Genomic DNA, 25,921 nt, shown 5'->3' with positions numbered 1-25,921 from the left:
ATCAAGGTACACCTTGTGGCTTATGTCAAATATTTATTGTATTTTTTAATGTCATAGTTCAATAACTTTTTTAGGAGGTGAGAAATCTCTTTCCTGCCATGTAGCCTTTCCCTATGTTTTTTTTGTTTGTTTGTTTCATTGGTTGGTTTTTGGGGTTTTTTTGCAGTACTGGAGATTGAACCTAAGGTCTCCACACTGAGCTACCTCACCACCCATTTTATTTTATTTTATTTTTTGGTACCGGGGATCAAACTCAGAACCTCGTGCTTTTGAGGCAGGCACTTTGACGCTGAGCTAAATCCTGAACCCTCACCACCGTTTTTTAAAAGTACTTGCGCCTCTAAGTTGTCTAGGCTGTGTTCAGACTTCCAATCCCTTGTTTCAGGCTCCTGGGTGACTGATTACAGGCAGACACCACCGCATCGATCTTCACCATCTCACCCTCTTCACTTAGAGATCTTTCCATGTCTCTTGTAATGAGCTTTTCATTTTTCATAAACGTTACCTCGTGTAATTATGTATTTCCTAAAACTTGATGTTTTCATGGTTGTGTGTAATTGCATTGTGTAGGTACTTTATTTAGCCCTACATTTATGACTTAGTGGCACAGTCAGTCCCTTCCCCATCCCTGGGTTTCACATCTGTGGATTCTTCCAATCACAGATTGAAAATAGTGGGAGGAAGGCGCCTTGCACTGAACATGTACAAGCTTTTTTCTTATCATTATTGCCTAAAAAGTACAATGGTTTATGTAGTTTTTGGATTGTTACTAGGTATTATAATCATGTAGAGATGAAGCCAGATTCCAGGAGGATTGCGAATTGTGAGCAGGGGTGTATGTGGTACTACACCGTCTTATCTAAGAGACTTGAGCAGCTGTGCCTTTAGTGTCTAGGGAGAGTCCTGGAACTAATCCCCAAAGGATATGGATGGACTGGTGTATCTAAATAACATTGTTACACACATTCTCAGTCAGTTTGGAAGTAGAATTGCTATGTCAGAAAGCATAAACTTATTGCCAAATTGTCCTCGAGAAATATTGTACCGTTTTATACCTATCGGCAATGTATGGAAGTATCAGTTTGTCCTCTGCTCTTGCATACTGAGCTCATGTGTCATTTCTTTTTAATTTGCGTTTCCTACTCATATAGATAATTTAACTTTTTGTTTTTCTTTCATGTCTGTTAACATTCTGTGCTGCTTTTGGGGGGTATTCTTCCTTTCCTGACTCCTGAGTACTCTTCCTGTATCGAGGTTATTCGTGTTTTGTCAGTGAATGTCTAATGAAGCCTGAGTTCCAGTCACGCCTCTGCCTAAGATTCGTGGAGTTCTGTTTCAGGGTTCAGCCCTCAATGTCCCAAGCTGTGGGTCTGGGACCTCAGAGGGCCAGTCTCCCCCATGGACTCTATGCATCCTTTAATCCCTCAGGCGCCAGGAACTCCGAGAGCTTCGGCTGCTCCAGAAAGAAGAGCATCGGAATCAGACCCAGCTGAGCCACAAGCACGAGCTGCAGCTGGAACAGATGCACAAACGTTTTGAGCAAGAGATCAACGTGAGTGTGGGGGACAGTGGGACCCTGGTGGGCTTCTCCCTGTGTTTCATTTTACTGTGGAGGGGGAGTGATCGAGGCAGTGGAGAGCACCCACAACCACTGCCCAGTTCGTGGGGTCTCCTCATCTCATTAGACAGGGACTTGTAACCACAGCAGAGGTCACAGTGATCCCCCGAGTCACAGAGGAGCATTTCGAGGAGAAAATCGTGCCACACACCAACCGTCTAGGTCAAATAGTCCCTTTTGTGGCTGAAGAAATGAAAAGAGACATGACTTGTCCCACGTCTGAGCACAAGCTATGGTCTCTCTCCTTCTTCCCAGATGGAAAGTGGCTTTGCTAAGTGTTTCTGAATTTCTGCTTCTTGCAGACCAAGAAGAAATTCTTTGACACAGAGCTGGAGAACCTGGAGCGTCAGCAGAAGCAGCAGGTAGAGAAGATGGAGCAAGACCATGCTGTGCGGCGCCGCGAGGAGGCCAAGCGGATCCGCCTGGAGCAAGAGCGGGACTATGCCAAGTTCCAGGAGCAGCTCAAACTGATGAAGAAGGAGGTGACTGTGCGCTGGCTGGGCGGGGACTTCTAGGAGTGTTAGGCCCGCTCTGTTGCAAGGGATGGAAGGAAACCCCAGCCCAGCATCACCTCACAATGTGGGGCGTTGTGGGAACGAAGAGGTGGGCAGTCTGGGTGTGCATGCTCCACCGCACGTCATGCAGAGCCCTTCTTAGTTCTGGGGCCTCTGTGTCCCTCCGTGCTGGCTCTGTGCAAAAAAAATGGCAAGGAAGAAGTAAGCAGTAGTGATGCCCAAGTTGGAAATGTTGTTACTAGAAGGGGAAAGGCATGTTGCACGCTGGCCTCTCCTCCTCCCTGTGGTAGGAGGTGGTTGGCCCAGAGGCCCTCTCAGCCTGCCCCATATCGGGGTGTCTGAGTGGCAGGGAACAGTCCACACCGCCACGCCTCCCTCCACGGACTGGGAGGTTGGGACATCCCCCTTAGCCTCTCTGGAGGAAGGATGAAGAAAGGAAGGTGAACGCCCCTTGATAGGTACCCTAGTATCCACCTATGAGCAGTGGACGAGCAGCCTTTGAGGCTGGGCCACTGTGCTGGAGCCCTGGACACGTTATCAGCATGACAGTTGGTGCTGCCTGGGGGCCTCAGGCGCTTGGATTCCACTGGGGACCAAGGCCGCTGACCAGTGACCGAATGCGCAGGGCTAGGGCTGGCTTGGGAATTGGCTTAGGCATAACACCGAAGGGACCACAAAACACTCAGCAGTTAGGGCTGGGGTGCAGCTTAGGGGAGAGTAAGGCCTTAGGTTTGATACTCAGTGTGCATGTAGGCGCACACACACGCTTAGTAATCAAGATAACAAATGATGTGGTGGTGCGTACCTGTAATCTGAGCTACTTGGGAGGCTGAACACAAGTTCAAGGACACCTATGGAGACCCTAAGGAACGGGGATGTAGCTCAGCAGTAAAAGGCTTTTGTGGAATAGGCAAGGCCTAGATTAAACCACAAGTTTAAGAAAAAAAGACTCTCACGTAATGAATGCAAATAAATTCATGAACAGAATATTAGCTAATAGGATAAAGATGGGATTTGACAGGACTGGGACTGGGATGAGCTGGGAGGCTAGGTTCTGTCTTGATATAAAATTTAAGCATTTGGTCCATGAAATTTTTTGCATGAATTGTGATGTTTTAATGTTATTTATCTGGATGGCTGATTTTGATGTCCCCTATTGTTTTGTGCCCTGGCTTCACCCTGATCCCAGCCTGCAGAGAGGTGGGCAGGTGGGCTGGAGCACATGGGGTGGAAGAGAGGAGCTGGTCCTAAGCACGGACCCAGCCACTGCACAGAGGAGTGCAGGGTTAGGAGTCAGGCCTGGGTTCCAGTGTTGGCCCCAGGGCCGTCTAGCACTCTGACCTAAGACAAGTCATTGCCCCAATGCCCTGTTGCTCTTTGTCAAAGGAGTTGCTCAATAACATATGTACAGGGTGTTGTGCTGGGTGCCAGGATGCTGCAGTGAACAAAATCGACAGGAATCTGCAGGAGAGTCAGAAAATGAGTTACACCAAAAAATAAACTGGTTGCCAACATGTTGTGAAAGCAAATTGACTTGTTAACTAGAACAAATATGGAAAGGTGTGCTCTAGAGTGGTGTGGCAAAACCTCTCAAAATAAAATTTTGAAAAGAGGGCATGCTAAGGATGGAGTTCAGTGGTGAAACATTTAAGCTGAGATGAAAACATTTCAGCAAGGGGAAGTAGTATGTGCAAAAGCCCTGTGGTATAGGGGAGGACTTGGAGCAAAGTCTTCAAAGGAAATGAAGAGTGATCAGTGTTACAGGAACTTAAGAAATGAAAAGGCAGTGGGCAGGAGATGAAGCTGGACAGTTATACAGAGGCCACATTGTGTAGGGTAGAAGGCCCTGGGCAGAAAGGAATCTGTATTCAGTTTTTAACAACCCAACCCCCACTCGCGCCTCAGGAAATACATGAGAAAAGGCTCAACTTCTTAGCAGTTTTGACTTTTCTGGGACGTGGCCCATGCCACTTAGTAAGATTGTGTCCCTTTGTTATTCTTCTGTGCGGCCCTTGCTTGCTTTGCCTCTGTGAATCATTTATTTAACTACGCTACTTGGTGGACTTTGGTTTTGGTTGTTTCTTTTATCTTTTTGAGATAGAATCTCACTATGCAGTTCAGGCTGGTCTTGAACTCACTTTGTAGCCCAGGCTGGTCTTGAACTCGAAGTGATCACCTGCCTCGGCCTCCCCAGTGCTGGGATTACAGGTATGTGCCACCATGCCAGGCTCATGCTTGTTTTAATTAATAGTGAAGCCAGGCAGAGTGTAAGCCTGAGTCTTTTCTTGCTCCCAGAGCTAATTGATGGCCTTTGTTACTTAATCTGTTAAACACATAGTTATTCCTCAGTCTTCTCTGGGAGAATTGGTTCTAGGACCTTCCATGGATACCAAAGTTCAAGGAGGCTCAGTTCCTTGTATAAAGTGGAGTGGTGTTTACATATAACCCTTGCACATCCTCCTGTATACTTTAAATCATCTCTAGATTACTTCTAATCCTCAGCACGATGTAAGTGCTATGTAAGTAGTTATACTATACTGTTTAGGGAATCACGACAAGAAAAATCTCTGTACACGCTCGGGGGCGTTTCCTGAGTATTTTCTACCCGAGGTTCACATAATAATGAAATCACCTTCTGGTGTGTTTCCCAGAGCGTGTACCTGCGTGATGCACAGCTGGCTTATTAAATGGTTTGCAGCTCCATAATGCTACAGAATTCTACCCCTGTGGAAGTTTTAGTTAAAGGCTAGCTTGTGTTTCATGTTGACAAAATAGGAAACTAACAAGTTCAACATGTTGCTGGCGGGGATTGCAGGTTATCTGACATCTAGTAGAACGAGCCCCCCGCCCCTGCCTCCCTTTCCAGATGTTGGCCGGAGAGCAGTGCTGGAACAAGTTGTCCCAGCCTTTGTGCCCCTCTGTCAAGTGGCCCCACATGATGCTGCTTTTGCTTCCTCCCTGCGCTGCCAGAGTAACATTTTTTAGTGTTTTCAGTGCCTTTAGCAGAAAACTCCCAACCCTCTTCTCGGCTGCTGTTTCTAATCCTGTGTCCTGGAGAACAGAGTGACCACGCTGGTAAACACACAGTGCTAAGCCTCGAGGCCTTTAGTGGCCTGTTGCCCCGGATAATGCTGTCAGAAGGCATTTTGGCAGTCAGCACAGAGAGCTGCTAAGTTAGGGTTAGAAGCCAGAACCGAGGCAGCCCTTTGATGCAGAAGCAGCCATTGCACAAATAAGATTTTTAAGACATTTTATTAGGACTTTTATCTAAGACATTGGTTCTCAGCCCAGGACTAACTTGTTCCACCCTCCTCCCTGGGAACATTTGGCAACACCTGGAAATATTTTTGGAAGAGAGAGGTCCACTGGCATCTCATGGATAGAGGACAGGACCCCAGAGAATCTCTAGCCAGGAGATTCTGATCACAGTCAGGAGTGCTAAGGATGAGTGACCCTGATCCAGGTCCAATCAAACCAGACAACACAGGAAAGGATTCAGATCATAAATATAAGACACCCCCAAAAATTCAAAAATTGGAAGAGAAGAAAGAAGATGAAGAAATCTGGTGGGACTTGGGGTCAGATGGTTAAGTACATTCCTAACTTTATGAGAGACTGCCGATCTTAAACCGAAGCTCTGAGTCATTGTACATAGTCACATGTGAGAGTTCCAGTTGCTCTAGAGTCTCAGAATGCTCAGCACTGTTGTTTATTTCTGTGGTGCTGGGGATGGAACCCAGGGCCTCGTACATGCTGGGCAAATGCTGTATCACCGAGTGACAACTCCGGCACCAGTCTTTACTGTAGCCATTCTGATCCGTGAAGTGATGTCTCATTGTGGTTTTTGTTTGCATTTCATGAATGACTAATTGCATGGAATATCTTCACTTGCCTACTAGCTACCCTTATGTCATTTTTCAAAGTATCTATTCAGATATTTTGCCTATTTAACTGGGAGGTTTGCTTTCTCATTACTGAATTCTGATAGTGGTTTCTGTTGGGTTTTTGTGGTGGTGGTGGTGGTATTACAGGTACTTTGTCAGATAGTATTTTGCCAATATCTGTTCTCAGTCTGTAGCTTGTCTTATAATTCTAATAGTATCTCACATATAGCAGAGGTACTTAACTTTAGTAAATTCCAGTTGAGCATTTATTTCTTTGGTGGTATGTCTTAAGAAATCATTACCTAACCCAAGGTGAAGTCTTTTAGAGGTTTTTACAATTTTAGGTTTTACATGTAGATACATGATTCATTTTGAGTTAATTTTCTAGGTGTGAGAGATAAGGGGAGGCTCACTGTTGTTGTCTGTGGATACTGAGTCATTTACTGCAGAGGATAGTCCTTCTTTACTGTGTTGCCTTTGTGTCTTTATGGAAAATCGCTTTACCATATGGGTGGGGTCAGTGTTTGAACTCTGTGCTGTTTGACGGATCAGTTTTTTGTCCCTCACTGATGCTGCAATGTCTTGATAACTGTAGGTTTAAGGTAAGCTTTGAAATCACGTAGTGAGACGCCTTTAACTTTGCTCTACTTCAAAATTGTTTTGGTGACTCTGGCTCCTTTGTCATTTTATATAAATCATAGCAGAGGTTTGTTAATGTCTATGAAAATGTCTGCTGGATTCTGATAGAAATGGAGTCAGATCTATGAGCCACTGGAGCAGAGTTGTCTTCTTATCCATGAACATACTGTATGTTTTCTTTTTAGTGTTTTTATGAGATCTTCTTTTAGGGTTTTTTAGATTCACTTTACTGTCATAGAGTTTATAGAATTACATTTGTTATTTTTTGCACAATAATAGAATGATACTGTTATTTTACAAAGTACTTTTTTAAAAAAATACAAATTTAGTTTCTTACTAGAGTATAGAAATAAACTAATGTTCATATATTGACTTTGTATTCTGAAACCTGAGCTAAATTCATGTAGCATCCTGTGTGTGTGTAGAGGTTCCTGGGGATTTTTTTTTGGACACAGTGTGTTACTAAGCAGTTCAGGATAACCTTAAACTCACTATGTAGCTGAGGCTGGCCTTGAACTCACTGTGATCCTCCTGTCTCAGCCTTCCAAGTGCTGGATAGCAGGAGTTGCCACCATGCCTGGATGATTTGCTAATATTTGGGAAAGGATTTTTTTCCTAATACCGGGAATTGAAGACTTCATGTATGCTGAGCAAATGCCCTGTTACTGAGCTACAGCTGCAGCCCTGGAAGAGTTTGAATCTATATTCAAGAAGGAGATTCGTCTATGGCTTTCTTGTAATTTCTGTCTAGTTTTAGTTATCTGTTTCTTCTTGCGGAAGCTTTGATCATTTCTGTTTTTCAAAGACTTTTGTTTATTTCTATATGAGTTTATTTGCATTAAATGTTCACAGTATTTAGTGTCATTTTTAATCCCAATAGGCTCTGTAGTGATGTCCTCTGTTTCATGCATCATTTTGGTAGCCTATGGTGTTGTCTCTTCCTCTGCATTCTTCCTTTTGTGTTGAGCTGAGTAAAGATTTAATTTTATTGACCCTTTCTAAGAAGCAGCTTTTGGTTTCATTGATTTTCTCTACTGATTTTCTCTTTTTAGTGTTACTGACTTCTGTTTTTATATTTGACTTGGGTTTAAATTGCTTTTGTTTCTTTTGATACTAGGACTTGTACCTAGGGCCTCAAGGATGCTAGGCAAGAACTACATGGTTGGTCCACATTCAGCTCATCCTACAAATTTTGATGTGTTGAACTTGTATTTTTATTCAGTTCATACTATTTCTTATATACTTTGGAACTTTCTTTTTGATCCATGGTTTATTTAGAAATTCATTGTTTAAAAATTTTTTGAGATTTTCATATCTTACTGTTTTTTACTTCTAATTTAATTTTATTATGGTCAAGTAATATTTTTTAATATTTCTATCTTTTAAAATTTATTAAGGTTTATTTTATGGCTCATGCCGTGATCTATGTTAATAACATCTTATGTGTACTTGAAAGGGATACCTATTCTGCCCGTTGGGTAGAGTGCTCTAGAAATTCAGACAGGTTTTTGACTGAGAGTATTGTTCAGGTCTTCAGCAGACTTGCTAGCTTTTCATCCACTCATTCTGTTTGCTTACTAAGGAAGGAGTGCTATTATCTTCTGCTATAATTATGGATTTATTAGAGCTGGGCATGGTGGTACATGCCTGTAATTCTAGTACTTCAGAGGCCAAGACAAGATTATTTTAAGTTTAAGGAAAGCCTGGACTACATAGTGAGTTCAAGGCTAGCCTGAACTACACAGCAAGACCCTGTGTCAAAGAAACAAAATAATCTATTTAAAAATTTTTTTATTAGTTTCTGTTTCATGTTTTTGAAGTTATTTCAGTAAAACTATAACATCTTTGCACAGATGTGGTGGTGTATGCCTGTAATCCCAGCACTTAGGAGGCTGAGGCAGGAGCATTGTTGCAAGTTTCAAGACCAGCCTGAGCTACAAAGTGAGCTCAAGTCCAGCTTGAACTGTATAGTGAGACCTCGCCTCAAAAAACAAAACAAAACAAAGAATATATTTTCTCATCCTTTTAATTTAACTTGCCTACATACATAGGTTTTTTGTTGACAGCTTATTATTAAGACTTCAACTTTTTTTTTTTTTTTTTTTTTTTTTTTTGTCTTTTTCGTTTTTATTGGTACCAGGGATGGAACTCACGACTGCCTGCTTGCAAGGCAGGCGCTTATGCCGCTGAACTAAATCCCCAGCCCCTTAAGACTTCAACTTCTTAATCCCATCTGTAAATCTTTGTCTTTTAATCGAGTGGTTATGATTTACATGTAATCAAACTACTGTTTTCTGTTTGTCTTCTCTGGATTTTATTCCTCTTTTCACATTGCTTCTTTGGAATATTTGAATATTTTTAGGTTAAAGTATATATAAGCATGTTTGCTGCAGTGGTTGTTCCAGGGGATTATAATATATATATCTATTACATATTACTACATCTATTATATCATATCTATTATATAGCTATAATAAATATAGCTATATTATATTTATATTTAATAATTTAATATTTATATATAATAAATATAGCTATATAATGGATATGATATAATATTATAGCTATATAGTAGATATAACTATCTATTTAGAGTTTATATTATAAGGCTTCAAATTAAGAAGCTTTAGAGCCATATAAAATTCTTTTTGATTTAGCAAGCAACCAGCCTTATTAGGGTCAGATGAGGTAAAACCTTCTAGAGTGGTATTTCTTCTTCTTCTTCTCTTTTTTTGTACCAGGGGTTGAACTCATGACCTCGTGCTTACCATGCAAGCACCTGAGCCACTGAGCTAAATCCCCAGCCCCTATGAGTGGTATTTCTACCTTAGTTTACCAAAGCCTATACTGGGCGTGGTGGCACATGCCTGTAACTGAGCAATGAGGGAGGCTGTGGCAGGAGGATTACAAATTTGAGTCCTGCCTATGCAATTTATCAAGACCTTGTCTCAAAATAAAAAACAAGGCTGGGTGTGGTGGCTCATGCCTATAATCCCAGAACTCAGGACTGTTGCAAGTTCGAGATCAGCCTAAGCTACAAAGTGAGCTCAAGGCCAGCCTGAACTGCATAGGGAGACCCTGTCTCAAAAAGACAAACAAACAAACAAAATAAAAAACAAAAAGACCTGGGAAAATAGCTCAGGGAATAGAGCACTCCTGGGTTTGATCTCTATTACTAGAGATAAAAACAATCAAAAGTCTTTGCTGTGTTGCCTTGGCTCTGTCTCATATGTGGCTCAGGGCTGACTCTGAGAGCTGTGTGGCATCATACACAGAATAAAGATTTCCCTTCACTTGCATCTCTTCGAGATGCATCCCATGTCCTCTGGGGTGCTTAGTCCCCGGTTGCTGGTTCTCTGGCCAGAAGCGTAAGGTTTCTTACAGTTTTACTTGCCTTTTTCTGTTGTACTGCTGTGTGGGTCTGGAGCTATTGCAGAGGCAGGAAAGAAAGAAAAAGGCATTGCTGGACTGCATCAATACTATGTCAGCAGAGGGATCCAGAGGATAAGGTGGCTCTTAACTTGGGCTACATCTTCCAGTTTAGCTGTTCCGGCAAATCTCCTGAAACTTTCACTATTTCTACAAGGGTCACGTGCACTGTGGGCCTGTGGACTGCGGTGCTTTGCAAGCCCAGATCTTGGGCCCACCCTAGAGCAGATGGGGCCTGTCCCCACCTGTACCTGACAGCATATTGTTGCGCTTTGCTTTTTTAAAACTCCAATCTGCAAATCTCTGTCTTTTAAAAGTAATGTTTATGCTGTTTACATTTAATGAAATTATTATTTTTCCTCTGTCCTCTCTGGCTTTTGTTTTTCTGTTTCCCCTTTTTCTTCTTTTGGAGTATTTGAATAGTTTTAGTATCCCACCCGAATTCATTGTTTGGTTTAGGTATATATTTGTGTGTGTGTGTCTGAGAGAGAAAGGGTGAGAAAGAGAAAGCTGAATTATGCAGTTAGGTATTCTCAGCTGGGATGATGGTGCTCTCATTGAAGGAGAATAATGTTAGGTGTTTCCATATTGATATTGGTATTAGATATCTTGGATGCCAACCACATATCTGTGAGATTAATGTTTTATAAGGCAAGAATGATTAGAAAGAATTGTCTAAAAGGCTTCTGGTGGGACAGTAATTTTTGTAAAAGACAGAAAAACTGCCCTAAGGGAAACTGAGGCGCTGGTACCAGAATGGGTATGGAAACCAGGAAGCCAGAAATAATCCCATGTAGCACAGAGGAGTCTAAAAGGGGAATCACAGCAGATGGGAGTAGGTGAGCCGGGGCAGGGCTTGGTGAGCAGTGAGAAGGCCTTGCCTTCCTCTCCTTAGCCCTGGAGTCCTGGCGGTGGTGCAGATTTGGCCAGCGTGAGGAAGGTCCTGACTTTGCTGCCGTCTGTTGTCTCTGGGCCAGGTGAAGAGCGAGGTTGAGAAGCTTCCCCGGCAGCAGCGGAAGGAGAGCATGAAGCAGAAGATGGAGGAGCACACACAGAAGAAGCAGATTCTTGTGAGTCCTGGCCCTGGCTCATGTCCTTGGCCCTCCTGGCTTGCTTCAGGACCATCTTGTTTGTGTGTCCCATCTTGTCCACCAGCCCAGTACAGCCACCTGCTACTTGATGTCCTTTGGAGGCTAGAAATCCTCCTCCCAGACCTGGGCCTGGCCTTGTGTTTTGAGCACCCTCTTCCCTGTTGGTAGGCTAGAAAGCTGGTCTTCCTGACGCCTTTCCCTCCAGTTTGTCACTTCCTGAAATGTGTGTGAGGGTGGGGAGACAGACCCATCTCCTATCCAGCATCACCTCGACACCCCAGCCTTTGCTGCAGTGGCCTCTCTGCTTCCTCCGTGGCTCCCACATAGCTCCTGCTCTCCGGCCACTGAGTGCAAACAACACAAACTCCAGATCCCATCGCGCTACCTTCGCCTCCCTGCTCTGTGCCTTACACCCCCAGTAGCAGCCCTCTGTCCTAGGATTAGCCACCCTGCACCATGCTCACTGGGCCTTGCCTCCTCCAGCCTCTCCACCTCCCCGCTGACCTCTGCTGCAGCCTCCAGTTCATCCTTTGCCTCAGTGGTTTCATTTCTCCTACTCTGGTGTCTGCACATTCTGCTTCTCTGGCCCCAAACACAGGGGATATTAGTCCACATTTACAGATGCTTCATGTCAGGGCTGTTTAAGCATTTGTGGCTCAGAGAGGTGATGCTGGAGAGTTGATAGGGTCCAGCCTCGAGCCTGCTATGACTCCAGGCTTCCTATTTGTTCCAGGATGCGCCCCCCCCCGTCGCTGCCCCCGCCAAGCTGTCCCTTAACTCAAGTTGGAAAGCACAAAGGGGAGGGAGCAAGAGGAAATGGGGTGAGGTTGGTCAGTGGGTGCAGTGAGATAGGAGGAATAAACTGTTTTATTGCATAGGAGGGGCAGTGGTTATAGTCGATACTCATGAATTATATATTTCACTGTAGTTAGAAGAGAATTTTTATTAGTCCGTGTTTGCATTTGTGTTACAGAGTAGGTACATGTACTTAACATATCTTAATTCTTTTTATTTCCTTCCCCTCCCATTTCGTTTTGTGCAGCTGATGCACGTACATACATACTCAATTCTTTTTTTTTTTTTTTTTTTTTTTTGGTCTTTTTTCCTTTTTATTGGTACCAGGGATCGAACTCACGACTGCCTGCTTGCAAGGCAGGCGCTTATGCCGCTGTGCTAAATCCCCAGCCCCTCATACCTCAGTTCTTTCCGTGGCCCCCATCTCTTGCTCCCCTTCCCATTTGCAAAATATCTAACTTCCTGTTCCCTTTGATCAGTCTTTATTTTCTTCATTTGGACTTACTATATGAAACCATGCCCATATTTAATCTTGTATATCTGATTTATTTTACATAAGTTTTTAAATTCTATCCATTTTCCTACAAATGTCTGAACCGTGTCCCTCTTTATAGACTAGGAGTGTTCCATTATGTATAAATACCACATTTCCTTTACCCATTCATCTGTTAATGGAAATATCGGGTGATTCTAAGAATTAGCTAGTAGGAATTCTGCTGCCTGGTGTGGTGGCACATGCCTGTAATTTCTCATTTGGGAGGCTGAGGCAAGAGAATCACTGTGAGTTTGAGGACAGCCTGAAGTGGACCTTGTCTCAGAAAAAAAAATAGTTGTGGTGTCATACAGTTGGTATGCATGTAGCTGGGTGTGGCAGCACAAGCCTGTAAGTGCAGCACTTGGGAGGCGGAGGCAGAAGGATTGCTGAAGTTCACGGCCAGTCTGAACTATATATAACAAGATCTTGTCTCAAACAAAAAAAAAAAAAAAAAAAAAAAAAAGAACCCCAACTGGTATGCATGTGTCACTGTAATATGGTATCTGTCACTCTTTTGGAAAGCTGAGTCAAATGGAATTTCTATTTTTAGTTGAGGAATCTCCAGACTGATTTCCATAATGGTTGTACTAGTTCACATTCCCATCACCAATGAAAGAAGGTTGCTTTTTCGTTACAGCCTTGGCAGCATTTGTTACTGACTTTTAGAGAATTTTGAATGTGGTATTCCCAAGAAATGATACACTTTTGAAATGATGGATATGCCAATTACCTTAGCCTGGTCATTACACAAGGCATATTGAAAGGTCACGCTGTACTTGTTAAATTCACACAATATCAAATTTTTTTTTTTTTTACAATACCAAATTTTTTTTTTTTTTACAATACCTTTTTTTTTTTTTTGTACCAGGGATTGAACTCATGACTTTGCATTTGCCAGGCAGGCTCTTAGGCTGCTGAGCTAAATCCCCAGCCCCAATACCAATTTTTTTAAAGTTATCTTTTTAAACATAGGACTAGTTAAAGGTTAGATCAACAGTCTCTCATCTGTTCAGAGAGAGAGAGAGAGGGAGACAGACTACATGGCCCTGTGGGAAACCAATCCAGCAGTTATATCAAGATCCTCAAACCTTTGCACACCCTTTAGCTTGGATTTTCTAGAAATCCTGAGGCAGGCAGGATTATTTCTTAGAGAAGTAAGAGTCTATCCCTACTATGAAATATTTTTAGTCACTGAAAAACATTTAACAGATTACATATAACATGGAAAGATCTTTTAATTTTTAAATTATTTTTTGTGATGCTGGGACTTGAACTTAAATTTTCTTCTCTGGTCATGGTGACCTTTGTCCTGTAACAGTCTCACAGCTAACTCTGGTCCTCTTCCCTCCTCACAGGACCGGGACTTTGTAGCTAAGCAGAAAGAGGATCTGGAGCTGGCCATGAAGAGGCTCACGGCAGAAAACAGGCGGGAGATCTGTGACAAGGAGCGCGAGTGTCTCAGTAAGAAGCAGGAGCTCCTTCGAGGTGAGGCCCAAGTGGATGGCGCCATCTTGGCCTAGGACCACTGTGAATGGGAAGTGGGGAGGGGAGGGACCATCTCCTGGGGCTTTTCCATCCTGGAGACTAGACTTACCCTTCATGGTGAATCCAGAGACAACACTTTACTGAAGTCAGGAACAATGCAAGAATACCCTTACCACCCACACTCTTTGACATTATTCCACAAGTCAAGAGGAGAAAAGGAGAGCAATAGCATGGATGGAAATTGTAAACACGTGAGTGGGGACACTGGGTGGCAGAGACAGCATTGAGAGCCCCACCCGAAGGCTGCCACGTGTGGAGCGCCTGCTCTGCCAGGCCAGGTGCTAATCACGTTTTACACCTTGATCTCACAGAATCCTCACCCTACTCCTATGAGACAGGTCCTCTTATTACCCCAAGTTGTATGAAACTGGTCCTATCATTATCCCAGTTTTTATCCAGGAGGAAACCAAGTCTTGGAGAATTACTCTTTGGTTGAGTGACTTTAGTCTGGTCAGGAAGCTCTAATAAAATACCATAGACTAGGTGGTTTGTAATCAACGGAAATGTATTTTTTATACTTTTAGGAACTGAGACGTCTAAGGTCAGGGCCCTGGAGCCCAGGGTCTATTTCCTCCCCGATAGTGCATTTTTTACCCTTCACAGGGTCTCCATCTGAGCCCTTCCTGTTTGCCCCTACCTCCCAGTGATGTTTCTTCCCACCATGGTATAATGATGCCCATTTGGCAGAGGTGGTAGCAGAGATCTGAAGACGTTTTCTTGATGATCTGCCTCAAATCTCAGACTGTTTCTTGCTTTCCCCATGAGGCTGGGAGCTGGTATCTCTTAGGCTTAAAGTAAGTTCTAGGACTCAGAGCAGCGTGATCTAATGAGATAGCGCACAGGTTGTTATCAGCCACAGTGATGAGACCTGGTCTGGAGTCAGGTCTCCAGGCCTGGTCACACCTCACCAGGCGAGTGGCATGTCCTCCCTCTGCAGAGCGGGAGGCCACCCTGTGGGAGATGGAGGAGCACCAGCTGCAGGAGAGGCACCAGCTGGCGAAGCAGCAGCTCAAAGACCAGTACTTCCTGCAGCGGCACGAGCTGCTTCGCAAGCATGAGAAGGTGAGGCTCTGGCCCGTGTGAGGCCACTGTGATCATGTGTCTCTTGGGTACCAGTTCTAAGGCCCAGATGGTTCTCTGGGGACCTGGGGAACCAGTAAGGGAGCAGATGGGCAGGAGCAGGCTCCCTCGCTGACCCTGACAGCTGTACTGTGTACCTTTCCCACACCTTTTGTCCTCCCTCTCCGCTGTTTTTCTTTAGCTCTCTTCCCCAGGCATTGCTTCAGAGTACTTTTAGGCTCCCCTTCAATACCAGCTGTGCTGGGAAGCCTTCCCGGAGCTACCAGACCTGGCGAGGGCCCCTGCTCTGTATGCCACAGCACCTGTACATCTGTGCTAATTGGTCTCTGGTCATTTCCCATAGTAAGCTGTGACAGATGAGCTAAAGATGCACACACAGCAGCTGTAGGAGATCCCAGTTCTTTAATAAATGCAGTGACAGAAGTCAGCACAGGACTGGGGAAGCTCAGAACAGGGTGCTCAGCTTGATGGGGACGTCATGGGAGGCTCCCTGAAAGAAGAGGTGCCCATGTGGAGTTTGAAAATACAGGTGTTAGGGCGAAGAAAACAATTCAAATTCATCAAGGCTTTTGTGTTTATGCGTGGTACTGGAGCTGCAGCCCCAGTTCTTTTTCTTTTTGTTTTTTGAGACAGGGTCTTGCTAAGTTGCCCAGGTAGGACTTGAATTTGAAATCCTCCTGCTTCAACCTCCCCCCAGCTGCTGAGACATGAAGGCTTTTTTTTTTTGTCTTTTTCATTTTTATCGGTACCGGGGATCGAACTCACGACCGCCTGCTTGCAAGGCAGGTGCTTATGCTGCTGAGCTAAACCCCTAGCCCCTATGAAGGCTTTTTTGACAGAGGGTGAGGACAGAGCTCAGTGGTAGAGCACTCACCTATGAGTGCTCTGGTTTTGACTCTCAGCATTGAAAAAAAAGAAACTTTATAAAGCAAAAATTTACAGCGCTATCAATGATGATGAACCACCCCTGCTGGGATATGTTTTGCTTTCAGATGTTGCCTAAGAATGGTGTGCCACCATCTGTTTGGTGAGGCATTGAGGACACTTAAAATATTAACAAAGCAGATACTCTTTGACTTACCACAGCTTTCTGGTTCCATGAATTGAAATGCTGCAGGTTGAAGTGTTTCATAACAGTAGAGGTCAACTAGCTCAAGCCAGGCGGTGCTGGGCATCCTGGGCCCTAACCACAACCCGTGCCCAGAGCTCAGCTGACCTCAGCCCTGCTGGGTGTCCCCCCTAGGAGCGGGAGCAGATGCAGCGCTACAACCAGCGCATGATAGAGCAGCTGAAGGTGCGGCAGCAGCAGGAAAAGGCACGGCTGCCTAAGATTCAGAGGAGCGAGGGCAAGACGCGCATGGCCATGTACAAGAAGAGCCTGCACATCAATGGAGGGGGCAGTGCCTCCGAGCAGCGTGAGAAGATCAAGCAGGTGGGGGCTGGGCCTGTGCCCATGGGTACGTAGAGGTGGGCCAGACACAGGCTTGGCGGAGCCTTGTACAGTTTGGGAGAATATAAAATACAAGACGTAGCACGAGACCTTGGGAGGGGTTCTGCAAGCTGCTTCATTAGCCCCATGTGAATTCAGGCCTGGTCAGCACAGAAGGGTTGTGGCATTGTGATGTGGACATTATCGCACAGCATCCCCTTCACACACTGGTGCTTTCACACTGCAGGTTCCTCTGCTGGTCAACCCCTTCCTCTCATCACCAAGGCCCTGCTTCCAGGACACGTAGGTGGCCAGGCACCTATGACAGGCACCTCCTGTGCACCCTGTCCTAACACATGTCACATTACAGTGTCAGGTCCCCACCAATCTGGGGACACCTTGAGGACAGGCCCTGAGTGTCAGCTCAGAATGCGGACTTCAGTAAATGGTTGCACAGTACTTGCCTAGCATGCAAGAGGCTTTGAGTTCAGTCCCCAGCACAACAAAACAAAACAGTGGGGTATAGCCTGAGGCAGTGCTGGGCACTGGGGCTGTGCACAGTCTCTGTTGGCTTCCCTAGGGCAAGGTAAGATGAGCCCCCCAACCATCAGCCCGGGACCCACCCTCTGTCTTGTGCAGTTCTCACAGCAGGAGGAGAAGAGGCAGAAGTCAGAGCGGCTGCAACAGCAGCAAAAACATGAGAACCAGATGCGGGACATGGTGGCGCAATGCGAGAGCAACATGAGTGAGCTGCAGCAGCTTCAGGTATGGGCCTCCTTCACTGCCTCGGTCTCCCCAGGGATGTCAGGGCACAGGGCCAGAGAGTCTCTCTCATACAAGCCCAGAGTGAACTGAACCCAACCCTGCTGCACTGATCTCAGGCGGTGTCACATTGGGCAAATCACCATCCCAAGCCGTGCTTTTGCAGAGGTGCTTCTCACAAGTCCCTGACCTCTTCAGGCTTCTAGGTTCCTGGGTTTGCTGCAAACCAGGGCTCAGAGTTCCTCCCTGGTACCTGACCACGCTGAGCTTAAGTCTCCTTCTTCCCAAAGGCCTGAAGCTGGTACTTGGAGCCCCCTTGTGGTGGAGCGAGTCATTGTCAGGCCTGAGGCATGGGGCCAACTTCATCTCTGTGGGCCTGAGGAAATTGCTCAGGCTGTGGTCCCACCTGGCAATTTCTGGAGAAGCAGGGGGCATGCAGGAAATACTGCAGGTATCAGAGCTTACCAGGCAAAGACTCTGTTGTTTGCCACTGTGTGATTTGACTTTACCCTACTACAGTATAGGGTATTGACACTTTTCCACTATAGCCCAGGCCTTTTCCAAATTATTTTGAGACAAGGTCTTGCTAATCACTCAGTTTCCCAGGCTGGGCACCAGCTCATAAGCCTCCTGCCTCAGCCTCCCAGAGTGCTGAGATTTCTGATGTGCACCACCAAGCCCAGCTTACCACTATGTGAATTTAGTCAAGCCACTCACATTCTTGCATTCTTGCATCTTGGGTTACCATGATGTAAAGCACCATACACAGCAGGCTGCAGGCCTCCATGCTGCTATATCAACCCTAACCATGCCAGTTCCTAAACTCCCAGAAGCCTTTAAATTGAAACTCAGAATAATTCCCCAAAGGGTGCTACTTCTCCCTGGTTTATTCATAGATCGATTTTGCACAGAGATTTCCCACTTCTGCCTATGAAAGACTCCTGATAAAATGTGTGACACAGGTAACTTACCTCAGAGAGCACAGTAGGCTTTGGCAGATCTCCTCCATGTCCCTGCCCCTCGTCCCTTGCCAGGTCGGGATATACCTCAGTAGTAGAGTGCTTGCCCAGCACGTGTGAAGCCCTGGGTTCAAATCCCAGTACTGAAAAAACAATCAGATGATGAAAAAGCATCCAAGAGTAAGTTACAGAGTTACTGCAATTACCACACCACAGACAGCAGCTATTACTACTGTTAATGTTCTAGAACATCCCTCCAGGCACTTCTTGGGGCACCTGTAGAGCTGTGTGTAAATGGGGTTATCATCAAGGGAAAGCCTCACATACCCACATTCACACTGGTGGTGCCCCTGAGGCTCCAGTATGCGTGTTCTCGGTGCCTCTTCCCTCTGATTTTCACACCCGTTCTGCCTGGAATTTGTTCCAGAATGAGAAGTGTCACCTCCTGGTAGAACATGAAGCCCAGAAGCTGAAGGCCCTGGACGAGAGCCATAACCAGAACCTGAAGGAGTGGAGGGACAAGCTTCGGCCACGAAAGAAGGTAGCCACGTGGGCCTGGGGACGTGATGGTGGGCTCTGATCCAGCTGTGCCACGTGTTTTTCCCTAGGACACTTTAGGTTCCCCCTGATTTTGGTGGATCTTTGTTTGTGGCTCCCTAAAATAGTCCCCACCCACGTCACCAGTAGTAGCCGAACACTGCAGCTCTACCCACTGCAGTGGCAGCCTCTCTGCTGCTTGGCCGTTCTCACAGACTCGGGGGTGCCGCCTCATGGACCCAGAGGACCTGCAGTGCAGGGGAATCAGCCTCCTTTCCAGGCCAGCAAGGACTTTTCTCTTAGAGGAAATTATTCTGTGAGGTCAGAGCCCAGCACCAAAGAGATCACTTCCCAAATGAGTTTGCCATTGAATGTAACAAATTGCCACCCATAGCTAGGCTGTAGCTCAGCGGAGAGTGCCTTCCTAGCATGTGCAGTGCTCTCTTACCTCCTAGAAGTGAGATCCAATAGAGAGAGACATAGCTCAGAAGTCCAGGCGGGCTCCTACCATCCTCTGGTAGGCTCTCATGAGGCTGCCAGGTTGGACTCTTGTCCAGTGTCTCTGGAGAAGAACCACCTCCAAGCTCATTTAGGATTTCCCAGAATCCAGATCCATGCTGGCTATGCTATCAGCAGAGCCCCTCTCTGCCCTGCAGTGATCCACATTCCTTGTCATTGGCCCTCTCTGCTCCACACAGCACCAGTGTCTTGAGGTCTTCTCATGCTTTCCAATCTCTCCATTCTCCTTACCTGCTGCCAGCGAAAAGAAACATGTAAAAGGCTCATGTGAGAGGAGGCCGGCTGGTAGCCTCCTGCCTTGCAGAGAGGAGATCATATTCACAGGTTCCACCTGTATGCAGATGAGCTGGGAAAGTGACACAGGAACCTATCAGACCTGCACATTCACAAACCGGGGCTCCTTCCATCCTGAGATTGAACCCATGGTTCCAAGCAGGTGGGGCAAGCGGTTGCATCTTTATTGTTGTGTCCTTTCTCCTTTGCCACACATCCTGAGCAGCTCACCTTCCCCATCCCAGTTTCTTGCCCTCATATTTATTTCTCAGTCTACTGTGGCTGCTTCTGGCAAGGTCAGTAACAAAACCCTGGCAGCTCTCTCATAGATCAACTTGCTTGACCTGACCTCTGGATGGAAGCCAACACTGTCCAGCAGCCCTTCCTGTCCTGTCTGTCCTCCTGGCCAGCTTGGCTGGCTTCTTCCCTGCTGCCAGGCCCCCTGCAGCTTCCTGACCCACCCAGTGACATCTGACCCGAGTCTGTTCTCAGCCTTCTGTGTGGTTTGGACTTTGTCCCTGCCTGAGCTCACTCATTTCACAGCTTCATCTGCACCCTCCGAGCCATGCCCTCAAGTCTCCACCTGCCATGGTGACTGCCCTCCTGCCTGGCACATTCAGTCTCCTGGACTCCTCTACCCAACAAAGATCCCACCTGCCCCAGCGTCATGTCCCAGACACAGCTCATCACTTCTGCCACAGATCTGTGCTCCTGTGTGCTATTTTTTTTTTTTCTTTTTTTAAAGACAAGGTCTTGCTCTATAATTCAGGCAGGCCTTGAACTCAGTATGTAGCCCAGCCTGGCCTCAAACTTGCAGCAATCCTCCTGGCTCAGCCTTCCAAGAGCTAGGATTACAGATGTGTGCCATACGTTCAGTCCCTTTCCTGTGTTTTGCTCCTTGGTGAATGCCATCTCCGTTTTCCTGGATGCCCGGGCATCCAACCTGCGTGATACCCTCTTCTCTCCTTCCCTGCCCTTTTGTGTCATGTCAGTCACTTGGCTCTGTCCCTTCATCCACTTCCATGTTGTCCTTTCTCCTAATTAGACCTCACTGCCCCCTAACTGGGCTCCTGATGACACCTGCCCTTGGCGCCCCTCTCCCGCCCACCATTCCCCACAACTGTCTGACATGAACCATATGAGCTCTAGCTTGGTGGTTCTCAAGCTTCCTGGTTTCAAGACCTGCCTGTACTTTGACAGTTATTCAGAACCCCAAAGAGTTTTGGGTTACATTCATGGAGATTTGTTACCATTTTAGAAAGTTAAGCTGAGAATTTAAAAAACATTCACTAATCCCTTACAAATAATAGCAAAGTATATTACATGTTCGTATAAATAACATATTGGTGAAAAATGATTACCTTTTCCAGACAAGATCAGGCGTATTCAGGGTGGTTTGGCTGTAGACTCTCAAATTAAGTTAGTGAGAAGATGGACACATGTAGCAAAATCTACTTAGTGTTTCAAAGATTTCCGAATTCTTCTTTTGGCATTTAATCTGTTGTGATATGTTATCTCAGTTGATGTTTATGAAGAAAATCTGGCTTCCTACAAATAAGTATTAGGAAAAGGAAAGAGTATTTTAATGGCCTTTTCAGATAATTATGCCTGTAATCTCAGCACTTTGGAAGCTGAGGCAGAAGGATCATTGTGAATTCAAAGCTAGAGAAACACAAAGTGATTTTAAAACTACCCTGTACTACATAGTGAAACCCTAAGAGATGGGGATATAGTTCAGCTGCACAAGCACCTGCCTGGAAAGCGCAAGATCCCAAGTTCAATTCCTAGTACTAAAACAAAAGAAAAAAAAAGATAATTATGTATGTCCTTTAATAATACACCAGCATGCAACAGATGGCAGCTCTCTCCCTTCCTTCTTCCCTCCCTTTCTCTCTTTCTGTGCTAGGAATGGAATGGAGAGGCTCCCACATGCTAGGCAAGTGTTGTGGTACTGAGTTGCACCCCAGCACTGTGGCAGTGTCTGCAAGGCTAGCTGTAGATGACCCCTGCATCCACACATCAGTGAACTTTTTTTTTTTTGGTGTTTTTGAGACAGGGTCTCAGTATGCAGTTCAGGCTGGCCTTGAGCTTTGTAGCCCAGGCTGGTCTCAACTCAAATGATCCTCCTGCCTCAGCCTCCCAAGTGCTGGGATTACAGGCGTGAGCCACCACTCCCGGCTCATGAGTGAACTTTTGTCATGTGTTGATAAAACCCACTTTCTGTCTTGTATTTTAGGTGGAACTTCCCCTACCCAGGATCTTGCCATTGGTCATTTGGAAAATATTGGTTCGCAGAATTAATTCAGATTTTTCTAATGTTAACATATTTATGATATTAAAGTATGTCAGCTGGGGGAGTTGTATAGGCCTGTAATAGTAGTATGGAAGGCTGAGGCAGGAAGCTCACAAGTTTGAGGTCAGCTTGGCAACTTAGTGACTTAGACTCTGGCTTAAAATAAAAAGCAAAACAGGGCTGGGAATGTAGCCCAGCATGAAGGATTTAATCCCAGCACCCCCCTCCCCCTCCCACACAATCACATCACCAGGTATGGTGGCACATGCCTGCATTCCCCAGCTACTCAGGAAACAGATAAGATGATCAGAAGTTTGAGGCTAGCCAGAGCAACTTGACCTTTTCTCAAAATCAAAAAATTTAGGGAATTTGCTCAATGGTAGAGTGCCCCCTCATTCACTCCCTAGTACCATCACACACACACACACTCACAGTGTCCATTAATATCACCTCTGATCTCATCAGAAAAATCCTTAAATGCTGAAAAGCTCTCAGACTCGGTGCAGTGGACATAGGCTTCCCAAGATTCTAATTTTCACTTGATTATTCAAATTCTGTCATTGTCATTTTTCTTGGCATGATTTGGTCATTTTGTACTTTTTTTTTTTTTTTTTAATCAGTACCGGGGGTCGAACTCACGACCGCCTGCTTGCAAGGCAGGTGCTTATGCCACTGAGCTAAATCCCCAGCCCTCCTATAGTCATTTTGCAAATGACATAAAAGCAGTTAGTTCAGCTCATCACTCATGCTTGCCCAAGGACAGCTCTAGGCAGCCACCATACTTGGACAGCCAGCAGAAATGCACATGACATTTATTTCATTGTGCAGAATAGTAGAGGTATGCCCTTGAAGGTCATGATCTGAAAACCAGTCTTTCGCGTTGCTTCATCAGCTGATCTTTATTTTGGTTTGGGTTTTTGTTTTTGAGAGGGTCTTAATATATATCAGGTTGAACTCATTATGTAGCCTACACTGTCCTCAAATTCATGTCAGTCTTTCTGCCTTAGCTGCCTGAGTGCTGGGATCATGGGTGTGCACCACACCTGGCTGAAAATTATCTTTTAATTTTTTTTAACCGATGAGAGTGCATCATGGTGAGGAACCCTGCCCAGTTCAGTGCCATTATCTTAATTCCTCCTTGAGCTCCAGGAGCTTTAGCCATGATTGTTTTTATAGCATTGACCCAGATCTCTACAGTGAAAGGAGTAAATTATGTCTTCCTCTTCAGACAGTGTCTGAGGTACTATTTAACTGTCCATACAACCTGTGCTGCCCTCCTTCCCTGCTGGGCTTTTGCCCAGGCTGTCCTCTTGTCAGAAATTCTATACCCATCAGCCTTTGTGTGGCCAGCTTCAGTATCCAGTGTGCTCCACTTAGGCTGGGTGGCTGACTCTCCAGGGCTCCAGCGACCACCTGTCTGCACCCTGTCCTGGTACTTACTATGTGGTGGTGCCATTCTCTACCATCTTTAGCTTAGTTATAGTCTATTAGCTTACCTACTTGTTTCCACACTATTGTAGTCACTGGAGATCCTATCCTGATCAAAACAGATGTGTCCCCTCAGGGACCCAGTGATGGGCAAAGCAGAAGGGAAGGGAACAGGGCTGGGGTGGCAAAGGGGCCTGCTCCACATGGTTGGATGTGATGCCTGTGTGAAGTTCTGGAGGACAGGAGGGAGCATTGTCAGCATGGGACAGCAAGTGCAGAGGCCTTGAGGCGAGAGTGCTGCTGCCATGGTTGAGGATCAGGGAGGCTGGTGAGGCTGGAGCAGTGTGGTCATGATGGTGAGGGGCAGTGAGAGGTAGAGATGGGGCAGATGGGGGCCTGTGTAAAGTCTGGCTTTTCCTCTGCGTGAGATGAGCACCATTGGGAGGTTCTGAGCAGAGGGGGACACACTGTGACTCAAAGCATGTCGCTCTTTGAAAAGGGACCCTCTGGCTGCTGTGGAGGTCAAGGTGAAAACAGACCAGGGAACCAGGATAATCTAGTTTGAAACATGATGCAAGCTTAGGCTGAGATGGTGTCAGGGAAACATGGAGAATTCACACATCTCCTGTCTCCAAGAGCACTTTATAGAAGTCCTTGCTGGTCACCAGTGTTGGAGTATTAGGCAGGGCAGAGTGATTTATTTAAGGAACTGGCTCACATAATTGTGGCAGCTGCTAAGTCTGAAAGCTGCAGGGCAGAACCTGAGCTGGGGACCTTGGGAAGAACTAATGTTGCAGCCTAGAGGCAGAAGTCCCTCTTCCTCAGTGACCTGGTTGTGTACTGGGAACTGAACTCAGTGACTATCGCTGAGCAATATCTCTAGCCCTTTTGTTTTTTGAGACATAATCTTGCTGAGTTGTTCAGGATAGGCTTGAGTTTATGGTTCTGCCTTAGCCTCCCATGTAGCTGGGATGACAAGCACATGCCACCATTCCTGGTTAATGTACTGATTTAAATATTAATCATATCTAAAAATAATAACACCCCCCACTTTTTGGTGCTGGCATGGAGCCTAGGCCTCACACATACGAGATAAGGGCTCCAACATTAAACTACATCCTCTGCCTTAAAAAGAATCCTGATGGTAACATCTGGACTGGTGTTTGGCCAGACAGCTGGGTACCATGGCCTCACCGTGTCACATAAGATTAACCATCCCAGGGGCCAGGAATTCAGTTCAGTGGCATAGCACCTGCCCAGCAAGCACAAGGTCCTGAGTTCAATCCCGGATACCAAATAAATAAGTAAAAAGGTAAACCCTCAAGATTAACCATCACTAGCTTGGTGTGGTGGTACATACCTGTAGTCGTGGCATTCTGGGAGGCTAAGACAGGAGGATCACAAGTTTGAAACCCAAACTTAGCAAAAACTTTTTTAAAAAATTGAAGGTATGTGTGTATTATGTACATATGTGTATATAAGGACTTGATTGAGATTTAGTTCAGTGTGCAAGATCTGGAGGTTCAATCTCTAAAAAACTGTCACAGGGTCTGTGTGGTCCATAGAGATATCAGTATTGTACAGTATTATGCCCTTGGTATAGTCAGAGCCACTGCTTTCCTGAGCTCTCCGAGAGGAACTGCCCCAGTTACCCTTGATCTCATTTCCCACACTCAGCTGTCGCACCTCAGTTCTGCCTGCTGCTGCACCTGGGATCTGAACAGGAGGCAGCTAGCTGCCCACCTCAGCTCTGTCATGGCTTTGAAATCCTTGTATTGAGACTTTCCTCCTGGTGCTAATGGAGCTTTCTGACTAGAAGCCTGCTAGGGCTCCAGACCTTCCTGTTAGCTGGTCCACACTCATCAGTTTCTGTAACCATGGCCTGCTGGGACAGCTGATACTTGACCCTCAACCCAGTGATATTCCTGCTGACATAGGACGACTCTGGCATCAGGAAACAAATGTCACCTGGTCCTCTTACCTGGGCATTTCCCCTAGTAGCTGCCACACATGGGGGCCTGGGCTCAGGGAAGGCACTGTAAGTATGTGGTTTGGGTGGTGACATTGGATTTTGCCTGTGGGAGCTGCCTCTTTGCAGAATCCTATGTTCAATTTTTCTGTCATTAGGTACCTCAGTTAGTGTTAGAACACTGATCCAGAGTGATGGTTTACATTCTGGAATAAATAGTCTGTTACATTTTTGCATGATAGTCAGATGCCTGGAGCTCCCTCACTTTTATACGGTAGTGATTGCATATTGTGGAGTATTTTTTAGTAAAATCTAGGGCCAGGGATTTAGCTCAGTGGCATAAGCACCTGACTGGCAAGCACAAGGTCATGAGTTTGATCCCCAGTACAAAAAAAAGAACGATCAATTGATCCGGAGTGCCAGGCTGGTTACCCACACCTATAATCCCAGCACCTAGGAGGCTGAGGCAGGAGGATCACCCTGAGTTTGAGACCAGCTTGGGCTACATAGTGAGACCCTGTCTTGGAAGGAAAAGAAAAAAATAGAGAAAAAATAGGTAGGTTTCTTTCTTTCAGGTAATTATAGAATGCCTGGTAGAGTCAATAAAGTGTTGCTTGGGTC

General features: G+C 45.7%; 1 protein-coding gene and 1 long non-coding RNA gene across 3 annotated transcripts in view; one reads left to right on the top strand and one right to left on the bottom strand.

Annotated features, from left to right (window-relative positions):
• The window catches only part of Stk10 (serine/threonine kinase 10), a 111,482-nt gene that overhangs the window by 81,029 nt on the left and 4,532 nt on the right, over positions 1-25,921 (top strand). For both annotated transcript variants that reach the window (XM_063230786.1, XM_063230787.1), the window contains 8 exons: positions 1,429-1,552; positions 1,921-2,100; positions 11,063-11,155; positions 13,862-13,991; positions 14,989-15,113; positions 16,375-16,563; positions 17,200-17,325; positions 18,709-18,822. In XM_063230786.1, coding sequence (XP_063086856.1) covers positions 1,429-1,552; positions 1,921-2,100; positions 11,063-11,155; positions 13,862-13,991; positions 14,989-15,113; positions 16,375-16,563; positions 17,200-17,325; positions 18,709-18,822 — 1,081 coding nt within the window. The remainder of the gene's footprint in view (positions 1-1,428; positions 1,553-1,920; positions 2,101-11,062; positions 11,156-13,861; positions 13,992-14,988; positions 15,114-16,374; positions 16,564-17,199; positions 17,326-18,708; positions 18,823-25,921) is intronic.
• LOC134471611 (uncharacterized) lies at positions 15,113-19,702 on the bottom strand. Its single transcript, XR_010041098.1, has 4 exons — positions 19,267-19,702; positions 18,609-18,692; positions 18,294-18,424; positions 15,113-15,621 (listed from the first exon to the last, which is right to left on the bottom strand). It is a non-coding gene; the product is annotated as an uncharacterized LOC134471611 (long non-coding RNA).

This window comes from Cavia porcellus, unplaced genomic scaffold, assembly GCF_034190915.1.
Source record: "Cavia porcellus strain 051 isolate PalLab524CR breed Dunkin Hartley unplaced genomic scaffold, mCavPor4.1 scaffold_19, whole genome shotgun sequence".
Lineage (NCBI taxonomy): Eukaryota > Metazoa > Chordata > Mammalia > Rodentia > Caviidae > Cavia > Cavia porcellus.
Note: the sequence above shows the minus strand (reverse complement) of the source record. Positions and strands in the feature narration are given on the sequence as shown.